At 38.6% G+C, this 19,533-nt stretch overlaps 1 protein-coding gene across 7 annotated transcripts in view; it reads right to left on the bottom strand.

Annotated features, from left to right (window-relative positions):
- LOC127806057 (formin-like protein 13) overlaps nucleotides 1-19,533 on the bottom strand; it is a 37,492-nt gene that overhangs the window by 12,270 nt on the left and 5,689 nt on the right. For 5 of the 7 annotated variants that reach the window (XR_008024327.1, XR_008024326.1, XR_008024324.1 and 2 more), the window contains 12 exons: nucleotides 16,154-16,375; nucleotides 14,221-16,043; nucleotides 13,978-14,110; nucleotides 12,505-12,576; nucleotides 10,240-10,338; nucleotides 10,028-10,069; nucleotides 9,838-9,918; nucleotides 9,678-9,728; nucleotides 9,496-9,577; nucleotides 2,196-2,290; nucleotides 940-1,011; nucleotides 206-322 (listed from right to left, as the gene is read on the bottom strand). Coding sequence is in view for 1 of the 7 variants with exons in the window: in XM_052343046.1 (XP_052199006.1) it covers nucleotides 206-322; nucleotides 940-1,011; nucleotides 2,196-2,290; nucleotides 9,496-9,577; nucleotides 9,678-9,728; nucleotides 9,838-9,918; nucleotides 10,028-10,069; nucleotides 10,240-10,338; nucleotides 12,505-12,576; nucleotides 13,978-14,110; nucleotides 14,221-16,043; nucleotides 16,154-16,375 (2,889 nt within the window). In the remaining 6 variants the exon portion in view is untranslated. Of the gene's footprint in view, nucleotides 1-205; nucleotides 323-939; nucleotides 1,012-2,195; nucleotides 2,291-9,495; nucleotides 9,578-9,677; nucleotides 9,729-9,837; nucleotides 9,919-10,027; nucleotides 10,070-10,239; nucleotides 10,339-12,504; nucleotides 12,577-13,977; nucleotides 14,111-14,220; nucleotides 16,044-16,153; nucleotides 16,376-19,533 lie in introns of those variants that run through there. The other 2 variants (XR_008024328.1, XR_008024329.1) reach the window with 2 other exon arrangements.

The raw sequence follows: 19,533 nt of genomic DNA, 5'->3' as shown, positions 1-19,533 counted from the left end.
AAGAGAATATGCTATGAACAACACTGTAAAGCATCCATATGCCCTCAGCTAAATACTTTTGAGGTATAAAACAATATTCAACTTGAAGCAGCCACAAAATTTGATGCATAAAAAAGGGAGACAACTAATTTTGTTAGACATATGAAGTGAGTTCAATTTTTTTTTAGGAAGTAGAAGCATCAATATGATTAACTAATGACCAGACCTTGCAGAATTCTTCTGAGATAGGACCATCATTTTCGGACATGGAAAGTTCCTGTATAACTTTCTCCAGTCCTTTGCTGATGGCTTGCATTTCCTCAGCCAAAACTTTCAATTGTATCTGCATGGATATTAGGTAATTCAATCCAAAGACAGCAATGTTTTATGTGATAGTAAGATTCTGTAAAAGCTAAAAGGAAAATTTTATAAGACAACTATAAGACCAACTTTGTTGTACGAAAAAAAATGTTGGAAGTAAAGCACCAACATGTGCATAATGAAGATGACATCTTAAGATGGAGGCACAACCATGCAGGAAAAGAAAAAAATAGAAATTAAATGAAGTTATTCATAATAAGGTCGGAGTGGATCCTATTTGAATATAAAATACATAAGACACAATTAAGATGGTTTGGTCATGTGAGAAGAAGACCAATAGAGGCTCCTATTAGAAAAGTGGATGGAAATGACAAGTCATTAGCAAAAGAAGTAGAGGAAGACCAAGAAAAACTTGATGGGAAACTCTTAGGTATTAGAAGAATTATAAAGACCTTTAAGAAGATAAAGACTATAGTTAGAAATGTTTGGTGAGCTAGAATTCATGTAACCGAGCCATAAAATAGGATTAAGATTTGATAGGTTCTTGTTGTAATCCTAAGAAAGCAATATTCTCTGAAATTATAATGACTTTTTTTTTTTTTTTGGGGGGGGGGGGGGGTTTATCAAGCAAAGAATTACCTTTGATGCAGGGTCCAAGCTGGAAAGATCCTTTGAAAAATCAAGAAGTTCGGGTAGTTTATCAGCAAGCACCTGGCAATCAGATAGAAACAACTTAACAAAATGGAGAAACAAATCCTAAACTTCTATCTTCATACATGCCATTACTATTGGAGAGGAAACTAACACCATGGGCCCAGGCATGAAATTTAGAAATATGTAAACAGCAAATGTAAATGAATAGTAATGTTTTTGTACTTATCTATTCATGTTGGCATAAAAAGAACAATTATTTATTTTAAACGTCTAAGAGGATAAGTTTAGAAAAGAATCATGGATATATGAAAATAACCAAAACAATATTATTTACTTCTGGAACTAACTGAACTTAAAGTTCATTGGAACACCCTAAAAGTGTAATGATTGAGGCATCCAAAAAGCAGAGGGGAGAGCCTTGTATTAAGCCTCAATTTTCTCCTTAAAAGATGGGGCCAATTGACATGACAGATATTATGTCATATGATAAAACTAAGCAATACATTCATATCTGAACCCCAATTGCCTTTGTGGCATATGCTGGCGGACAACATCCTTTCCATATGCTTCTACACCATGATATGTACAACTTATTTTTGAAGGGCACTAAGGCATGTCCAAATCATACATATGCTGGGAGGGGAAAAAAAAAAAAGCTTTAATACATAAATAAAAGAAACCAAAGCCCGATAAAATTTAGAAAGTCCCCAAGAAAAAGTCATTAATGAAACAAAGAACCATAGTTAATTGGAACTTGAAACACTTACCATGCAAAATAAATATATATGAAATCTATTGTCTACAAACAGATGTTTCTGGGATATCAACAATTGGCGATGTATTCATGTCTTCATTTCTGTCTTACTGACACTCAGCTACTTCTCCTAACCCATTTATAGTTATACCATCTATTATCTTTGCACCTCCATTTAACCTCTTCAATTCATTGGACATAAATTGTACATGAGATTTCTTGATAAGCTAGCATTTGAACCCCCAAGAATTTCTTGATGATCCTCTCACCTCATGAACTTTAAACTCTTCAGAAGCAGATATGACAAATAACCACTATGGGAAGTGGGAACTGTATACACTAAAAGAGGCGAGGCACAATTTCTTCAAATGTGCTCTTTGCATGAATAGGTTTCAGGTGAATCATCAACATATGCACAAGTATATGCGAAAAAATTGCACAGCTGCCAGAGAATAGTTCACATAAGAAACTTGTAAGAACTGATTACCTTACAAAGATAATGCATGAGAGTCATTTTATTGTTCCTGGCACGCGTTTCAGTAAGTTTGAGGAGGCTATCCAACCTGAACCCAATAGCAGAGCCTGAAAAAAAGAAAAAGCATCAGAATAAAACAAGCTACAAGTACAAACATAATCGTACCCCTGGAAATGAGAAGTATATTTTAACCACAACATGTTTATTACTTTATTCCCTGGACAAAAAGAGAGAAATCTAGAGGCAAAAGCATAATTCATTAACTAAGTCAACACAACTTTATTCCCAGCTCAAATTTAGCTATATAAATTATGAAACCTCTGTCAAATAGAGGCCAGGAGGCCACAATCAATGGTAGATGGAGCAATTTTAATGGTAGAGGACCAATATCAAGCTTATCCTTTTTGACAGGGGAGTCAATAGAGGGCTTAACTTGCTCCGATTAAGTAAATCCACCAGTTGGAATTTCTGGGAGAAATTGGGTACTTGAGGCTATCCAAGAGATATTTTGGATCATTGGGCGAGGCCTAATTGGACCAAGTGGACCCACTAGGGGTTTATATGGGAAAAGCCTAAGGGAATTCATGGTCTAAGATGTGCATGAGAATGATCAATGGCATGAAGAAGCAATTGTGGAGAAAGGAGGCCAAAATACCCTAGAGGGTATCTTTGATCGACCAAAGATCAAGTCCTGGAAGCTTTGGTTGACTGAAGTTAGAAGACCGAAATTGTTCTACTCACTAGACAAGTTCAGTCAACTGAACTAGGGCTTTGGTCAACTGAAGTGATGATTGTTGGAATGACGAGTTTTAAAACTAATTCGAATTAAAGCCGGGTCTTGGACCATGGACTTGGGGATTTGAAAGCATGTCATTTAGACATTAATAACTGGGCATTTCTAAAGGCTAGAATTGGCCAAGTAAGATGGCCCATGATTAGATTAATTGATGGGGACTACGTGACCAACTAAGGTGAGTTAGGACAAAAGGAATGAAATGCCTGATTAATTGAGGTGGTAAACCAGGCTAATAACAAGGAACTTTCTCCATTGGTGCCTTTGGGAATATTGGGCAGACCTAGGGAATGAAAGGACGGGGAAATGAGGGAATTAGCATCCAAAAGGCCCACTAAGGTTGAGGGGACCACTACAAGAAATTGATTGCAATCTAGAGAAAGCTATTAGGGCTGATGTATGCCCTAAAATTAAGTCAAAACAAGCCTGAAAAGTCTGGAAAGGAAGATGAGACAAACCAGAAAGTTGCAGGGGCATATCTGCAGCCGGTCTCTAAATCTTTGGTGGCCAAAATGCCCTTATGAAAGGAACTACTACTAGGGCATCAAGCCGGGGCAACTGGGTAGTTGCAAGGGTAATATAAAAGACCTGGAGAAGGGGAGTTTCTTCTCATTTCATGCATTCTATTGCAAAGAAATTTGGAGAGAGAGCAGGAGACAAGCTCGTCTAAGACAAGAGACCAAGGAGAGGAGAGAACACCAACTTGGGAAGAACCCTCAGTGCTTGAAAGCATAACCACTGTAAGTTTTCCATTAAACCCCTTTGGTGTGCATAGAGCATGATGCCATGTGGTTTGTGTGTGATGCATTTTACTTTTATGCTATATAACTATCACAAGCATTTGGAGTGCATGGATAATGGTATGCGAGGTTGTCCATGAGGGACTCCAAAGACAGTGACCATAAAGGTCACCCCCTTTACAAGGGGATGCATTCAAGGTGTGCATGGAATTCTTACTGAGCTATAGAGGCTCATGACTTGCATTCTCTACATTTTTAGATCATCCGAAGGCGGCTACCACTAGTGGAAGCCATTAGAATAGCTTCTAAGTTTAGATGTTCTGAAAGCATGCTATCCTATATTATGTATCATGTTTTGGTAAGATAGACTTATTGTTGGAATGTGTCTTGATGTTGTGTGAACAAGTTATCTTTTGTAATGGTTGTAACCCTAGAAGATACTTTTATGGGGGTAGACGAATATTAATGTTTTAGGGTTTTGGTTTCAAGGTAAAAATAGGGGTTTTATTCAAAGATGTTCTGTTCAACAACAAAGAGTCACTTTAAAATTGAAAAATGAATAGGAGAACTATGAATGTTCCTCCCTACCTTCGATTGATCCGAATGGTGAATTATATATACAAAAATATCCTAAGAACTCTCTTAAATTACATGAATAGATTACAACAAATTTAAATATACTACATTACAAATTTGAATGAATTTGAACTTGGACTCCCTTATCTGTTTGGAAGACTGCTTTATCGTTTCTTTCTTTTATCCTTTTAGTTTGAATTGTTCTGATCTTTTCTCACACCAAACTTATCTCCTTATCTACTTATCTACTTGTCCATAGCTTTAATTCAATCTTCCTTTTCTTTTATCTTCTCCAACAAAAATCAATAATGTGACCCATCTTAATATTTAAGATGCCATCAAGAGTTTTGCAAAGAAGGGTTTTACAAAATGAAAAAAGAGTTTAAAGACAAACTGGGTTTTGGCAAAACTGACAAATTTTGAGATTAAGGGAAATTAAAAACTAGATGAAGTCAGCCTCATGCCCATGATGTGTCATTGGAGAGCCCATAGGAAGGGCGGCAAAATATCTAAGTTTGGTGGAGATCTGTCATCATTTAGACCATAAACAATGTTGGAAAGTCAGTTGTTTCAAAAGAAGAGTAAGATAGTTGTTAGAGTGATTTTGGTCGACTTAGCAGTAAATTCAGTCGACCTAAGATAGGTGGAGGGAAGGGAAGACGTTAATGATTGACTTCTGTCAGCTGAAGCTGTTGAGAGTCCCCGGTCAATTTCAGTTGATTGAAGCTTAGCAAAAAGCTATTGGATGATTCAAGTTGACCAAGCCCAACAAATTAGTGAGAGAGAGAGAGTAACATGACCAAGTGACCAGGCAGCCATTCAGGAAACCACGGGATTTCCTACTGGATAAATAACTGTTTGTGCCAAGCCAGCAGCGTTATAAAAAAAAGCCTTGGAAATTTGGTAAAAACTGAGGGTTGTGACAAAGTCCTTTCTAGGAACCCCCTCTAAGGGCCATCATCCATAACATCTACTTACATTTTCTTAACTAATTTTGTAAAGATGCAAATATCTCCAGTTACCACAACTGTTGATACAGAAGGAAAAAAAAAATCATCAAGAAGGAAATAGCCTTGCAATGGTTGTTGTATTACTTTGCTAGTTTAATAATAATTGTTCCTGAAAAATAAGAGAGAACAGATGAGAAAGCCTCAAAAATTAACTCCACTGAGAAGTACAATCAGATAAAAAAAATGATAGAAAAGGAAATCAGAATAACTATGGTCAAGGTGATGGAAATCAGAAGTATATGCTCACATTTCAGAACAATACTGTCAGACGCTACCAGAAATGTTGAACTTATCAAGTATCTCAAAATTTGAAAACTAGCTGATGAAAAATCTGATAATTGATGCAATAAATTTTGTTATAGACAGAACAGTACAAAATATAACAAAGAAAATTGCAGAAATGTAAGGGAATACGAGCAATTAACATCACCAATGTTTTAAAAAACCAAAAAGCATAAGACAACAAGTTTCATGCATCACATGGGAAGGCATAAGCTGCAATCCAATGAAGCAGGCTTCAATCCAGTGTCAGTTAGAGGAGTAAGCCGCCACTATTGCAATGACTAAAAGTCAATAATTATTAATTATTTAATAAAACAATGCAAAAGGGATATTCGCTGTTCTAAGAAGTTACATCCACATAATGAATTTTTAAAAAGTTTACCAAAGGAAAAAATTAGTTAGGAAGTCTTATTGTGACTTTAAAAAAGGGGGGTGATACTTTGACCACACACTACCAGATTACTCCAGAGCAGGTAGGAGTGTAAAACCAAGTTGACCAACATATATTACATCACATCACAGCAGGCCTTGAAGCTTTTGTGTATGCAGGTCCTTATGAATCCATGAATATCAGAACTAGACCAGCAACAATAAGACAAAGCCTTAATGCTACTAGGTGGGGTCAACAATATGAATGGTAACCTCCATTCATCTCTGTCATTGTCTATATCCTCTATAAGCCCATTACACACAATGTCATGTCTAAAGATGTCCCATCAAGCTTTATTTGATCGTCCTCTCTCTTGTTACATGTGCTTTTAGCAAGTCACAGGGCCAAACTATCTTAAGCATGACTCCCACATCTTCTCTTCAATAGGCACCACTCTGTATGGCCACACATCCACTTTAAAGGGATTTTATGATTGCAAAAAATGGTGGATGCACTTCTCCATAATCTCTCCTCTTCTTTTTGAACAATTGATCAAATTTGAATATTTTTCTTTTTTTGGGGATAAATTGATCTCCAAGTTTCACAATAACATCATCCAAAATTCTATCCTACCAAACCCACATTCCACATACTTGGTTTTTAACCTACATAATAATCATTTGGATTCTAATATGTATCTCCATAATTAAAGTTCACTATTCACCCATTCTTTTGTCTCATCCATCAAGACAATATCGTTCACAAAATAATATGCTTAACGTGTTTCCTTCTCTCCACCTCAAAAACCTAAAAACTGTAAAGCACACTGTTCCAATCTGGGAAAAGATTTTTACATGTAACAATTTACAGCACCTTTTCAGTTTAAGGAGTGTGCTCCCATGAGAAGCATTTAAACACCTTGATGCATTTTTTGCCACCTAGGTTCAAGGTCTATATCCAAAAAATGACTTATATTTTATTTCCTAACAAGTGAAACCAGTTTCTATACCCTTCTAGTGGACCATCAAGAAAAGTACTCTAAAAAACACCTCTTATAGGATAAATCATTGCACGAGATGTTTGAAGATACTCTACAAAAAAAAAAAAAAAAAAAAGAAACAGATAAGATAAACTGAAGCATGCTATATTCTTCCATAAATTTTGTCAATATTCCAAATCACTAGTGCCTATGAGACTCCTGGGAGTTTCTTGTATAGATATACCATTGGTAAAAGGAATTCAGTCATTAGATCCTCCACAAGTGCAGGGAAGTGTGCATAAGTTACAAGAGGGGTGCAGGGCAACCACTTTCATCCCACATTGACCAAAGAAACTGCCTGATCAGTTGAACTCTGAGGAATCATTTCTTCATTAGGTCCAAGCCAACTCCAGTTTCAGCCCAGCCAGCACCTTTAAATGAAAGAGGCTAACACAGGGCACTGTCCTCTCTAATGTTTCCCCTCTACAAAAACCAAACACTTCTGGCAGGAAACCTGATTACAAAAGCGACCAAGAATGGCTGGAAGCCAAAAAAGGAGGCCCTTGCACTCCATTTCTTTCTGTGCATCCTTTGGAATCCTCCTAGTAACTCTGTACAGCCCAAATACAGTGCATTTTCAGGTATCATTAACTTGATATGAGATGTATGTGGGTGTTGGTTAGGAAACTTTCAGGCATCTTATATGAAACATAAAGATGGAATTTCACATGGTCCAGTGAAAAAAATGGAAAAAAAAAAAAACAAAGAGTTCCTGTTCTAAGATGAGTGGGTATTCAAGGCAACAAGTACGTGTGTTTATATAGCTCTCTTAGGAGCATGTTTTGCCCCTCTTGTATCAATACCCAGCCATTGTTTTGATGATCCCATTGCATACCCTGACTACAGTTGCAATGCCTTTTGCAACAGACCTCATAAAACAAAGTCCAGCACTTCTCTAAGATAAGGCAACTTAGGCAAGCATCCAGAAGGTTTTAGTCCTCTGTTTGTGACAATGCCATGAGAAAGAATAGTAGGGTAAGCAACTGTCCACAGCAGGCCACTGCTCAAGAGATATTTCTTCACATTGAATTCAACTTAGAGGGGGAAGGAAACACAAAAATGGATAAGTATGACGAGTCAAGACTCCAATATCTAGCGTACTTGTGAAAATCTATTTAGCATTTTCCAATTTTTTTTTTCTTTTATCAACAAGATAAATACCAAATATCACTGATGTAGAAGGGGCAAAACCCACACAACCAAACAATTTCACAAGCTAAAACTGGAACGACTCATCCAATTAAAAAATGCAACTTGTGACTATCCAAGAGCATGCGCCCTGCAGTTACTGTTAAATGTCTATTTGTTAACAGGGTGTTTGGTAGGAGGATAGAAAAGGAGGAAATAGCACTTGACATGGTTATGCCATGTTGGGGATACCATGTCAGTTGGAATTAATTGATCCCAGGTCTGTTTTATCCCACTTCGAAACTATCCCACCTCCACCATGGAACAATTTAATTCCACTTTGGTGGCATTAAATTGCTTGCCATTGTGGACAATTTTGCCCCACATAAAAGGCCAAAACAATCTCTCTCCTCCATTTCATTCCATCGACTGCATCTGTCTGCCACGGTGTTCAGGAAAGAAGCAGCCCATCACTGCAGAAGAAGCTTCTGTCACTGCACAGATCCAGTGGAGCCGCCACTCCCAGGCAGAGGAGTTGTGGCTGCTGAAGTTGCAGACCTACCCCTAGTTCTTCTTGCCACGATCACCGTGAGTTGGGGAAGGAAACTCACCACAGGGCAGAGGGCTCCGGCAGCCACGGTTGAGGTGAGGAGCCACCCCCTTCACTGATTGAAGAAGGCCACACTGACCTCCAAAAGAGAGTCTGCCCAGATCTGCCGCATGCAGAGCCGTCGGAGGCAGCTGCCACTGTTGCAGAGATTTTCGCCACTGTTAGAGGAACACCACAAGGAGGTTAAGCCCAGATTGTTGTGCCACCATTGATGCCACTCGGAGAAGGTCCAGCCTTTGCTGTCGCCATTGATGCCACTGCTGGTCATTATATATATATATATGTATGTATGTATGTATGTATGTATATTTCATTATATAGATATTGATTTGGACAAGTAGGCAAAATGGTCATTTAGCAATTAATGTCTAGTTATACCCCCTTTAAACTTGAGATACCAAACATGGGGTGTGAATTTAATCCCATTACTATTTTCATCCCATCCTTAATTGCATCACTATTTAGTCCACATACCAAACGCCCCATAAGTGCATTCTCAAACTCTTTTCCCTGGTGACTTTATATTGCCACTTAAGGAAGAAGTTGGGGCATTTCCCCAACCCCCATCATCATCACAAAAGGCTTAATCCCACAGTTGATTACTTCCCCATTATGAAGATATAAAATTACTCTTTATGTCTTCTAAAGTTTGCACATGCTTTTTGTCATGGCAGTAGCAGAAATGAAGCAGCGTACCAATTAACATCATATAAGCACAAATGAGTAACTTTATAGGAAACCAGAATAATTAAATTTCAACTCACCCCTAGCAGTTCCCTGATTTAAAGCATTTCCTAATGAAAGAATGGTCTGCATAACTCTCTTGAATTTAAGAGAACTCCTGATCTGGTAATAACATCATGAATAGCATTAATGACCCATCAATGTTCAGTTGAGTATATATCAAGTGTGAAAGTATAAGATTAAGTAGAAATGAATAACTTACCTGCTCTGCTGCTGAATTGACAACATTCAGGTTATTCCTAGTGTCTGAAACCTGAAAGGTAAAAAATTATTTCTATTTATAATAATACCTCCAATCAATTAGTAACAGAAAATCCAAGATATTTGTAGGAAGTAGATGGATGACTTTTATATCTTCTAACCTGAGAACAGAACTGCATCTTAAATGAGAAAACTCTAAGCTTAGATTCAATTCTTGGTACCCGCATTAACTCCAAGAAGAACTGTTGGAAAGAACCACACATTATGCTTAGTCCAAACCATATATCGGATGAAAATTGAAAACAAATCAACCCAAAGAATTGATAACCAGAAAACTGGAAGCCCATGAACCTGTTCACATTTTCCTAGCTTCTCCTTTTCTCCACTGTAACCCTAAAAGGAAAATTTGTCTAGTTATAAAAAGAATCAGAAGCTATATTTTCTATATCTACCTTTGACCATAGAATAAGGAGTTGACCAAGTAGTGACCTTCTAGTTGATGCATATCAAGCAGGGTACTTAATAATTGAAAAGTATGATTAAAACCAAAGGTTAGTTCCTACCTTAAGCAGCTCCATCTCTTCTTTTGTTGGACAAAACTTTATGAGGTTATCAACCTGATCAACATCTAATGCTGAATCCTCCAAGGCAAGGACTGAACTCTGTAACAGTTTCAAAAGAAAAACAAGGTTAATCAGAAATTTACAGGTGATTACATCAATGAGATAGCTAGATTATATGGAGGTACAAATAAACAAAAAAGAATGCAGAATGGCGACACAATAGGACATATTTTAGCAAGAGAGTTTGAGAGTAATAGAAAAAGAATAGCATAGTATTTTGAAGTCCCTCACAGAAAATATTGCAAGGCAATTTAAATAAGTGCCTACGGGTGGGGCTTGGGATTCTAACAGTCAAACCATCTTTATCTATGGCCATATCTTTCTATAAGACACATGTAATGTCTAAGGGTTTCCTACCACACTTTATTTGGTCTTCCCCTACTCTTTTGCTATAAACTTCTAGGGATTTAGCAATCCTTTGACACTTCTAAGGTTCGAGTTATTCCCCTTTATCACAGTTGATCCTAAGCCCAGAAAAAACATCAGATTTCTCATCATGAATTCTAGAAAACATTGCATAAAAAGAAATTTAAAAAAAAAAAACAATTGTAAGGTTGCTCCTTTGTGACGGGAAGGTCATAGGTTCAAGTTATGGAAACAACCTCCTTGCAAAAAAAAAAAAAAAAAAGGTGGAAGGTTATGTACAAATACAATCCTCACAAAGTGAGGAGCCTCATGCACTAAGGACACAAAAAGATAATATTTATTAAAAAACCTCACATTTTTATTGAAGAAAATACAAGAAACAATTCAGGCTGTGGATTAACTTCCTTGAGGTATTGGCTTGGATTTAACATACAAAAGGGGTTTCAAATGGCTGAATGGACATGACAACTGGAATAATTGCGAAATAAGTGAGTGTGTGTCACGATAGCATATTGTATACTTGCATCGAAACTTAGAAAACAGAACTTGCTGTTTTAAAATTTTATTTTGAATAAATCAAAATACTCAGTGAGCTAAAAGGTCTAATTCCCATTTTAATGATAGAAAATGCTGCTTCACTTGATAAGCTTGGTATCCACCCCGATACCACGAGGGAAGTTCTCTAAGCTAAAAGACTTATACCAAGCAAAAAATAGGCCAAAGAAGTGGCTTAAGCTCATTAATAATACAATGAACAACTGTTAGGAATAACTTAAATAATTAAAAATGTAATTGAGAAAAATTGCAATGGAAAATATAAAATCTTTTTCTTAGCTCAATTTCATAAAATGTACACAAAAAAAAAAATCTTGAACATGGCAAAGTAAATGGAATGGAGACATCTAGTCATATCATAAAAAGGACAGGATAAAATATAATGCACAAAGACCATAATGAAAATGTTTCTTAGATAGATAGTGAGTATGAAGGACCTGGGAAGTGTTGTCAAACCCTGGCCCAGCCTGTCACTGTAGCAGACAGGCTGGCCTCAGGGACTCTAGGCCAGCAGGCTTGCCCAATTAATTTTAATTTTAAAAAAATTAAAAATTATATAAATATTTCGATTTTAATATTTAATATTTCATAAAGCTACATGTACAATATTTAATATTACCAAAAATTATTATTACATGAATAAGTAACAAAATTATAAGTTGAAAACTTGAAATATGCAACAAACGCAATAATTTGAAAATATAAGAATATGAGAATTAATAAGTTCAAAATACATAACCCAAAAAATAGAAAAATCATCAATAGAAAATTATTTACAATATTAATATAACATAATATATATAATTATCAATATCTAATATCAATATATATTTCAAATGAGCAAGACTCTTAAAATTATTAATATTTAATATTAAGATATGCATTATTTCATATTTCAATTTATTAGTTACACATATATGCCTTAAATTATAAAGCATTACAAACGTTGAAATATAAAGTAATGTTTAACAGTGGAGAGTATTTTAAAAATAAAAGTATTTAAAAACAGGCCTGTCCGGTGGGATCAGCCAGTCAAGGCCCACTGCCCATGGGCTCATAGGCCAAGCCAGACTCTTGCCTCACAACACAGGCCCTGCTCGGGCTGTTTTACATCTCTAACATGGGGGAAGATGAGAGCACTATGATTGACATAATTTACATGATTAAACGGAAAGAACACAAAGCCACAAATATGGTAGAAGAGAGGAACATGATTTTGAAGCCAAACCATTCTGGGGAAGTGATTTAATGATTTGAAGGTGCAAGTCAGTATGTTTAGATTACCGTCAACTCATGCAATGGTACTTTGACCTTTGAAAGCATAATCTCACAATTGTATGCCCGTCTGTGTTCAATCTGAAAGAAGCAAGAACCATCCAGATATAGGTTAAACAGAACATCATCATTTCCTATGGTAAAAGTAAACCAAAGATTTCAATACTCAATTAAAAAGGAAGGGTAAGTCAATTACATCTCATTGATAAGGTTAATTTGACATTTGAATAAGGCAATCAACATCTTGTAATGCTAAGAATACACTTTTTAGACAAGTCTCCAAAAACATCCCTGCAACTGACACAAATACCTAAAAGGTTTTTCCTATTGAACTTCAAAGCCACCAACATCTCATAGTAACTCAAGACCTTCAGCTTGACACTCAAAAGAGAGGAAACATTGACAATAATAGAAGAGAACAGAACGATATTTTCAAAGAAAATCCATACACTTTTCCAGGGTGCTCACATACTGCCTGGGGACTTAGATGACCTGTTTCATCCGCTAGCCAATGACACCCCTGCTTGCATCTCTTCAGAACAGGCAGTCAACTTGCCATTTTTCCAAGCATAGCATGTATCCTCATGGCTTCCAAGACCTTACTTAAATCCCAAAATTTAAATTACCTATATAAGACAGATTTTTTCATTGAAAATGAGTTCCTCTTCCTCACTGTTTTTCAGTCAAGATACCACTCTATCTCTCAAAATTACATCACTCTCTCCCTTCCCTGTCTCCACCAGTATGCTGGCTATTCCCAAAGAGAATTAGAATCACCATTTGACCTCAATTCTCAATATTTTTTTCCCATTGTTTATTCCGCACCCAACATTTTCCTTATGGGATCTAAGCTTCTTGCAGAAAACAGCATTAGATCTTAAATAAATAGAAGTGAAAGGAGACATCTCTGTGTTCCCAAACAGTCAAGTAAGAATCTCTTGATATGCCCCTTCCCAGCCAAATACTTGAAGGAAACAGCATAACAAATTGCAATGCCATATTTACTTCATCATAAAAGAAAATGCAAGAGAGAATTTTATTTATTTATTTATTTATTTATATTTATTTTTTTTTTGGGGGGGGGGGGGGGGGGTGTTGAACCTCATTCCCATTTTTTCCCAAAAAAAAAAAAATTAAAGAACCTTATGTAGGATGTTAGTGAACGAGCTGTCATAGACTAAGATGATAGTACTTTTTGAATTCAAAATTCAATCCCCAAATCTTGCTCAGACAGTCCTTAAAAAAGAATGGCTCCCATAATAAACACTAAAAAAACAAAATTAACAATACTCCACGTATATGAATTGAAACTTGTAATTCTTTTAGAATTTTTCTTCATATCTTATTCTAACACAAACATCTCGATTCACAGGAGTATATTCCATAGAATAAAACTAAGTACAACTACAAAAAGCTTGCCAAAGTCACACAAAGAAATGGATACAATACATTTAACCCCATCCAGGGTGGAAGCTAAAATACCAGTTGCACTTTCTCCGGTTTCTGCCGTGACGCACGAGAACCTGATTTTTGACCTGATGATCCCTTTTGATCTGAATTTGGAACTGCAGTTGAGAAAAGACTCTCAAGTTCTGAAATATCAATCTCTGGTGCCCTAGCATGTAAAAGTAGTAGTCATACAAATGCATAAAACTGCATGGAATTGGTAAGCATGCTAAATTGAACAATTTTCTTTTCTAAAAAGGTGATACCGCTAATACATACTTGGCAGCTTCACCAGATTTTTGTGCCTCAGCCCAGAGACTTCCTTGCACAGCTCTTGTCAACTTCAACCAATGCAATGGCCTCAACTTCTTTGTTTGAGTATTTCTTGAACTTGTAGTTCGTGATAGACCTTTTCCCTTTGCACCAGATGGGGAAATAAAAGGTGGGGCAGGCATTGGAGGTGCAGGTGAAGGAGAACTAGACAAATTCCCAACACCACTTCCTTTACCAGAAGGGACAGGAGGGGGCGGTGCATTCGGGACATGTAAAGAATTCTGTGGCGGAGTGGTGATATTGGATGAAGAACTGAGGGTAGGTTGGGGGGGTGGTGGTGGTGGTGAAGGAGAACTTATAGGCTTTAAAGCTTGCGCAGAAGAAAGAGGAGGAGGTGGGGCCGGGGGTGGTGCGGAAGGGACATGTGAAGAATTCTGTGGTGGTGTCCTAATGCTGGATGAAGAACTGGGGACAGGAGGAGGTGGTGGGGGGGGCGGTGAAGGAGAAATTATGGGCTTTGCAGCTTGTGCAGAAGAAAGAGGAGGAGGTGGGGGTTGGGCTGGTGCAGTAGGGGCACATGACAAATCTTCTGGTGGAGTTTTAATATTGGTTGAAAAACTGGCAGCGGGTGGAGGTGGTGGTGGGGGTGGTGACGGAGAAACTATAGGCCTCACAGTTTGTGCAGAATGAAGAGGAGGAGGAGATGGGGACAGTGTATGTTTAGCTCTCAAAGTTGAATTCTCCTTCAAAGGTGGGGTCAGAGGAGGAGGAGGTGGGGTTGGAGGTGAAGGAGATAGAATGCTCATAGCTTGGCTGTCTCTCAAAGAGACAGATGGAGGTTGTGGTGGAGCTCGGGGAAGGAGTTGGCTTGGGTAAGGTCCAGTTCTAGAAGTAATATCATCCTTCAACAACTGAGCTGGAGGAGGAGGAGGAGTTGGGGCAGCAGGTGGTGTTAACAGTTTCCCAGAGTAAATAGTTGAATTTTTCAAATGAGAAGTTGGAGAAGGATGCACGGATGGAGGTGTAGGTGGAGGTGGAGATGGAGCTGATGATGGAAGAGGAGGAGGTTTGGCTCCACTCACTAAACTCCCCATCAAAGGCACTGGTGCAGGAGATGGGGTTGATGACACAATTGGAACAGCTGAAGAGGGGGAAGAATGAGTAGATAACAAATCACTGCATATAGCAGCCCAAGGCAAAGTTTTTGCAGCAGGTGAAGGAATTGAGGAAGAATGTCCTTCAGGAATGGTCTCAGATTCTTTGGTGAGTGAATGATGTACCGATTGGGAGGTTGGAAGATGTAGTGGCGGTGAATACAGAGATGGAGGAAAAGCAAGGAGTTCTCTAGCTGAATCAACTAAAGAAGACTGCAATGGATGTGATGGTGGAGGTGGAGTGCGTGGGGAAATTGGCACAAGTCTCTGTTCCCTCTTCTGTCCACTCACATCTGCAACTGGGGACAGTTTGGAGAGAAGCCCATACTGGTGATCTACATCCAAGATTGGGGACCTATTACTGCTACTTTCCAATTCCTTGGACTTTTGTTTCTCCGGAAGCTTTTCAGGGTTTAGCTCATGCAATGAAGTAACAGTTTCCAAAAGCTGATGGGAATAGGAATGCATATTGGGCTTTTCTTGAATAGAATTTGATGCAGTTATCTGCTGAAGAACATCTAGTGCAGGATCTTTCTTGGGATCTAACCAATCAACATTGCTAAAAATCTCCTGAACTTTAGCAAATGCCTCCATTGGAAGGCCATCCTTCTCCTCAAAAGAGGGAAAAACTACAGGAACTGTAGAAGCAGCAGTGTCCATGTCTGAGAAAAGAACCTTCATCCAATTCATAATCAAAAAATAAGAACAATAAACATCCTCCACATTAGGAAACAACACTACCAAAAGATCATGTCCAATCAACAAAAGAACGCAAATAAACATACCTCTGCTCTGAAATCCTTTGGAAATCTATCCCTTGCATCCCATAATGTGTCAATTTCATCACGGTTAATCATTAAAATATTTGACCTAATAAAACCAGTGTTGAACATTACTCGGAACATCATCTCTTCCCATTCCATGTCATCATGCAGGCGGATACACTCAAGCACCACATCGCCCTGGATAGCACAGTTGATATCTATCTTGACTAGTTCACTTTCCCCCTGCAACAAACAGTATTGACCTCCAGAAATCCGCATATTATTGAGGTTTGTTTTATATAACCAAACAAAAGTAAGAAACAAATAAAAATTTGAATGATTAAAAAGAAAAAGAATAAGAAAAATTGAGCTATAGGGTAAGAGTAATGACTGAAACCTTGAAAATATAAGAGGAAAAGCAAAGTTAGTTTGTGGTGCAAGTATATGGCTAAAAGCTCAGAAAAACCAACTAGATCTACCTATCAGTTCAGCTTCCCTGTCTGAGATTTATTTACCAACACATCAGGCTCTAACTACACTCATTTGCAGTTTAAACCCATCTAGGTCAATTAATACCTGAGATTCGTGTTAAATTCAACTATTTCCATTTATTGACAAGTAATAGGCAAAAGGATAATTTCTCCGTGCAATATGATAAGATACCAGATAGAAATCCAACAGCAATCAAGTATCAATACCTTTCAGTAATTTTCAGCAAGAAACAAGAAAACAAGAACAATCCAAGGCATTCGAGAGGCCCTTACTCTCCCAAATCTTCTATCAAAAAACCAGCTAGCTTTCTCTCTCTTCTTCCCTCCTATTTATGCCTCTCCTCACCTCTTTTCTAACTGAATTCCCCTGCACATGCTAATTATTCCCTCAGCATGTGGATTACAATTCTACCCCTCTCATGCGCACATGTTGGTTGTTACACCTGCATGTGCTAACCCCTTACTCTAATCTTCATGCCTGCTGCTACTTGTGGCATCTTTGGTAGGTCCGGTGCACCGGCAGCCTATCATTACTCCCCTCCTGCACTTTCATCTTGTCCTCAAGGTGAAAAGTTGGAAACTGTTGCTGAATCATGTTGTAAGGCTCCTAAGTTGCCTCTAATGGTGGTAAGCCCTTCCACAGTACTAAGACATCCAGCCCACGCAAGTTAGAACCCCTTCTAGGCCGAACTCCCAGCACCGCTTCTGGTTCAACTTTCATCTCTAAGTCTCCCTTCAGCTGATGGGGAATCTCCACTCTTGCTCCCACCTCTCCTTTGGCTTCTCTTAGCTGGGACACATGAAAAACAGGCTGAACATGGCAGTGTGTTGGTAGTGCCAGTTTATAAGCCATTGGTCCCACCCTCCGCTCAATTTCAAATGGCCCATAGTACCTAGGAGCCAACTTCTCATTAGGGCGGGCAGCCAGGGACTTCCTTCTGTAAGGCCCTATTTTCAAATAGATGAAGTCACCAACCGCAAACTGCACATCCCTTCTTTTCCGATCAGCCCCCCTCTTCATGATCGCTTGAGCTCTTACCAATTGGTCCTTGAGTTCTTCCAATGCTAGATCCCGCTCCATCAGTTGTTGTTCTACGGCAGACACAGGGGTAGTTCCCTTGTCAAACCTTATCAAGGTTGGTGGTTCCCTTTCGTAAACTGCTTGGAAGGGGGTTACCTTTGAAGCAGTGTGGTATGATGTGTTATACCACAATTCAACCCATGGCAGCCATGCATACCATCCCATAGGTCTTGCTGATGCAAAACAACGCAAGTATGTCTCTAGGGTCCGATTGAGGACCTCTGTTTGTGGGTGGTAGGCCGTACTACGATTAAGTTTAGTACCTTGAAGCTGAAACAACTCCTCCCAAAAACGGCTCATGAATACCTTGTCTCTATCCAAAACAATAGACCGGGGCATGCCATGAAGCCTCACTATCTTTTTGACGAAAATCCCAGCCACTACTCCTGCTGTGAACTGGTGTTTGAGACCAATGAAGTGTCCATATTTGCTAAGTCTATCCACAACCACAAGTATAGAATTCATATGGCCCGACCTTGGTAAACCCTCAATAAAATCCATGGCTATATCATCCCAAATCTGACCGGGAATAGGAAGAGGCTGTAGAAGACTCCCCGGCATTAAAGATTCATACTTATTTTGCTGGCAAACGTCACAATTTCTCACATATTGGCGTATGTCCCGCTTCATACCAACCCAATAAACACTCGCTACAATTCGTTTATATGTTTTCAAGGACTCTGAATGACCTCCTACACTTCCGTCGTGACCCTCATGAAGCAATAATGGAATTAGGGAAGAACCCTTAGGCAGGAATAGCCGCCCTTTGTAAAGGAGATGGTCACCCACCAGCTGGAAATCTGATCAGGAAGCCGGATCCTGTTGTAACTCCCTTATAATTCCTTATAAGTAGGCGTTTTTCTCCACCTCTCGGGCCAGCTGGTCTAGTTGCACCACCTTTGGAACCGTTAGAGCGAATAGGGCTATTGGGTGACTGATTCTCGAAATGTTATCCGCAACCTTATTTTCTAACCCCGGGCGGTAGTGTATCTCGAAGTGAAACCCCATTAACTTCAACATCCGTCTTTGATATTCCAGGCTCACCATTCACTGCTCCAATAAAAACTTCAAGCTTTTCTGATTTGTCTTTACAATAAACTTTCTTCCCAAGAGGTAATGCCTCCATTTTTGGACGGCAAACACCATAGCCATCAGCTCCCTTTTGTAAACCAATTTTTTTCTCTCTGACGGCTTAAGAGCATGGCTAAAGTAGGCAACCGGCCTAAGATTCTGCATCAATACCGCCCCTAACCCTTGCCCTGAAGCATCAGACTCAATGATAAATAGCTGATCGAAATCTGGTAGTGCAAGAACCAACAGCGACACCATTGTTGTTTTGAGCTGCTGGAAGGTTCGCTTAGCTTCCCCATCCCAGAAAAAATTATTCTTCCTTAGTCTCTCCATGAGGGGCCACGCCATCTTGCCATAATCTTTTACAAACCTCCTATAGTACCCCATGAGACCAAGGAATCCCCTCAATTCCTTCAAAGAAGTGGGTGCGGGCCAGTCCACCATGGCTTGCACCTTGCAGCGATCAGCTGACACACCTTGCTGGGAGATGACATGGCCAAGATACTCAACTTCCAACTACCCGAAGGAACATTTTTTCTTGTTTGCAAACAACTGATTTTCAGCCAGCACCTTCAGAACATAGCGCAAGTGCTGCACATGTTGTTCAAAATTTTGGTTGTAAATTAATATGTCATAAAAAAATACTAACACAAATCGTCTCAAATACTCCCCAAATACATCATTCATTAAAGATTGGAAGGTGGCTGGTGCATTCGTCAATCTGAAGGGCATAACGAGGAATTCATAGTGGCCCACGT

This window comes from Diospyros lotus, chromosome 7, assembly GCF_014633365.1.
Source record: "Diospyros lotus cultivar Yz01 chromosome 7, ASM1463336v1, whole genome shotgun sequence".
Taxonomy (NCBI): Eukaryota; Viridiplantae; Streptophyta; class Magnoliopsida; order Ericales; family Ebenaceae; genus Diospyros; species Diospyros lotus.
The sequence above is the reverse complement of the archived record's forward strand: the minus strand, read 5'-3'. Positions and strand labels throughout refer to the sequence as shown.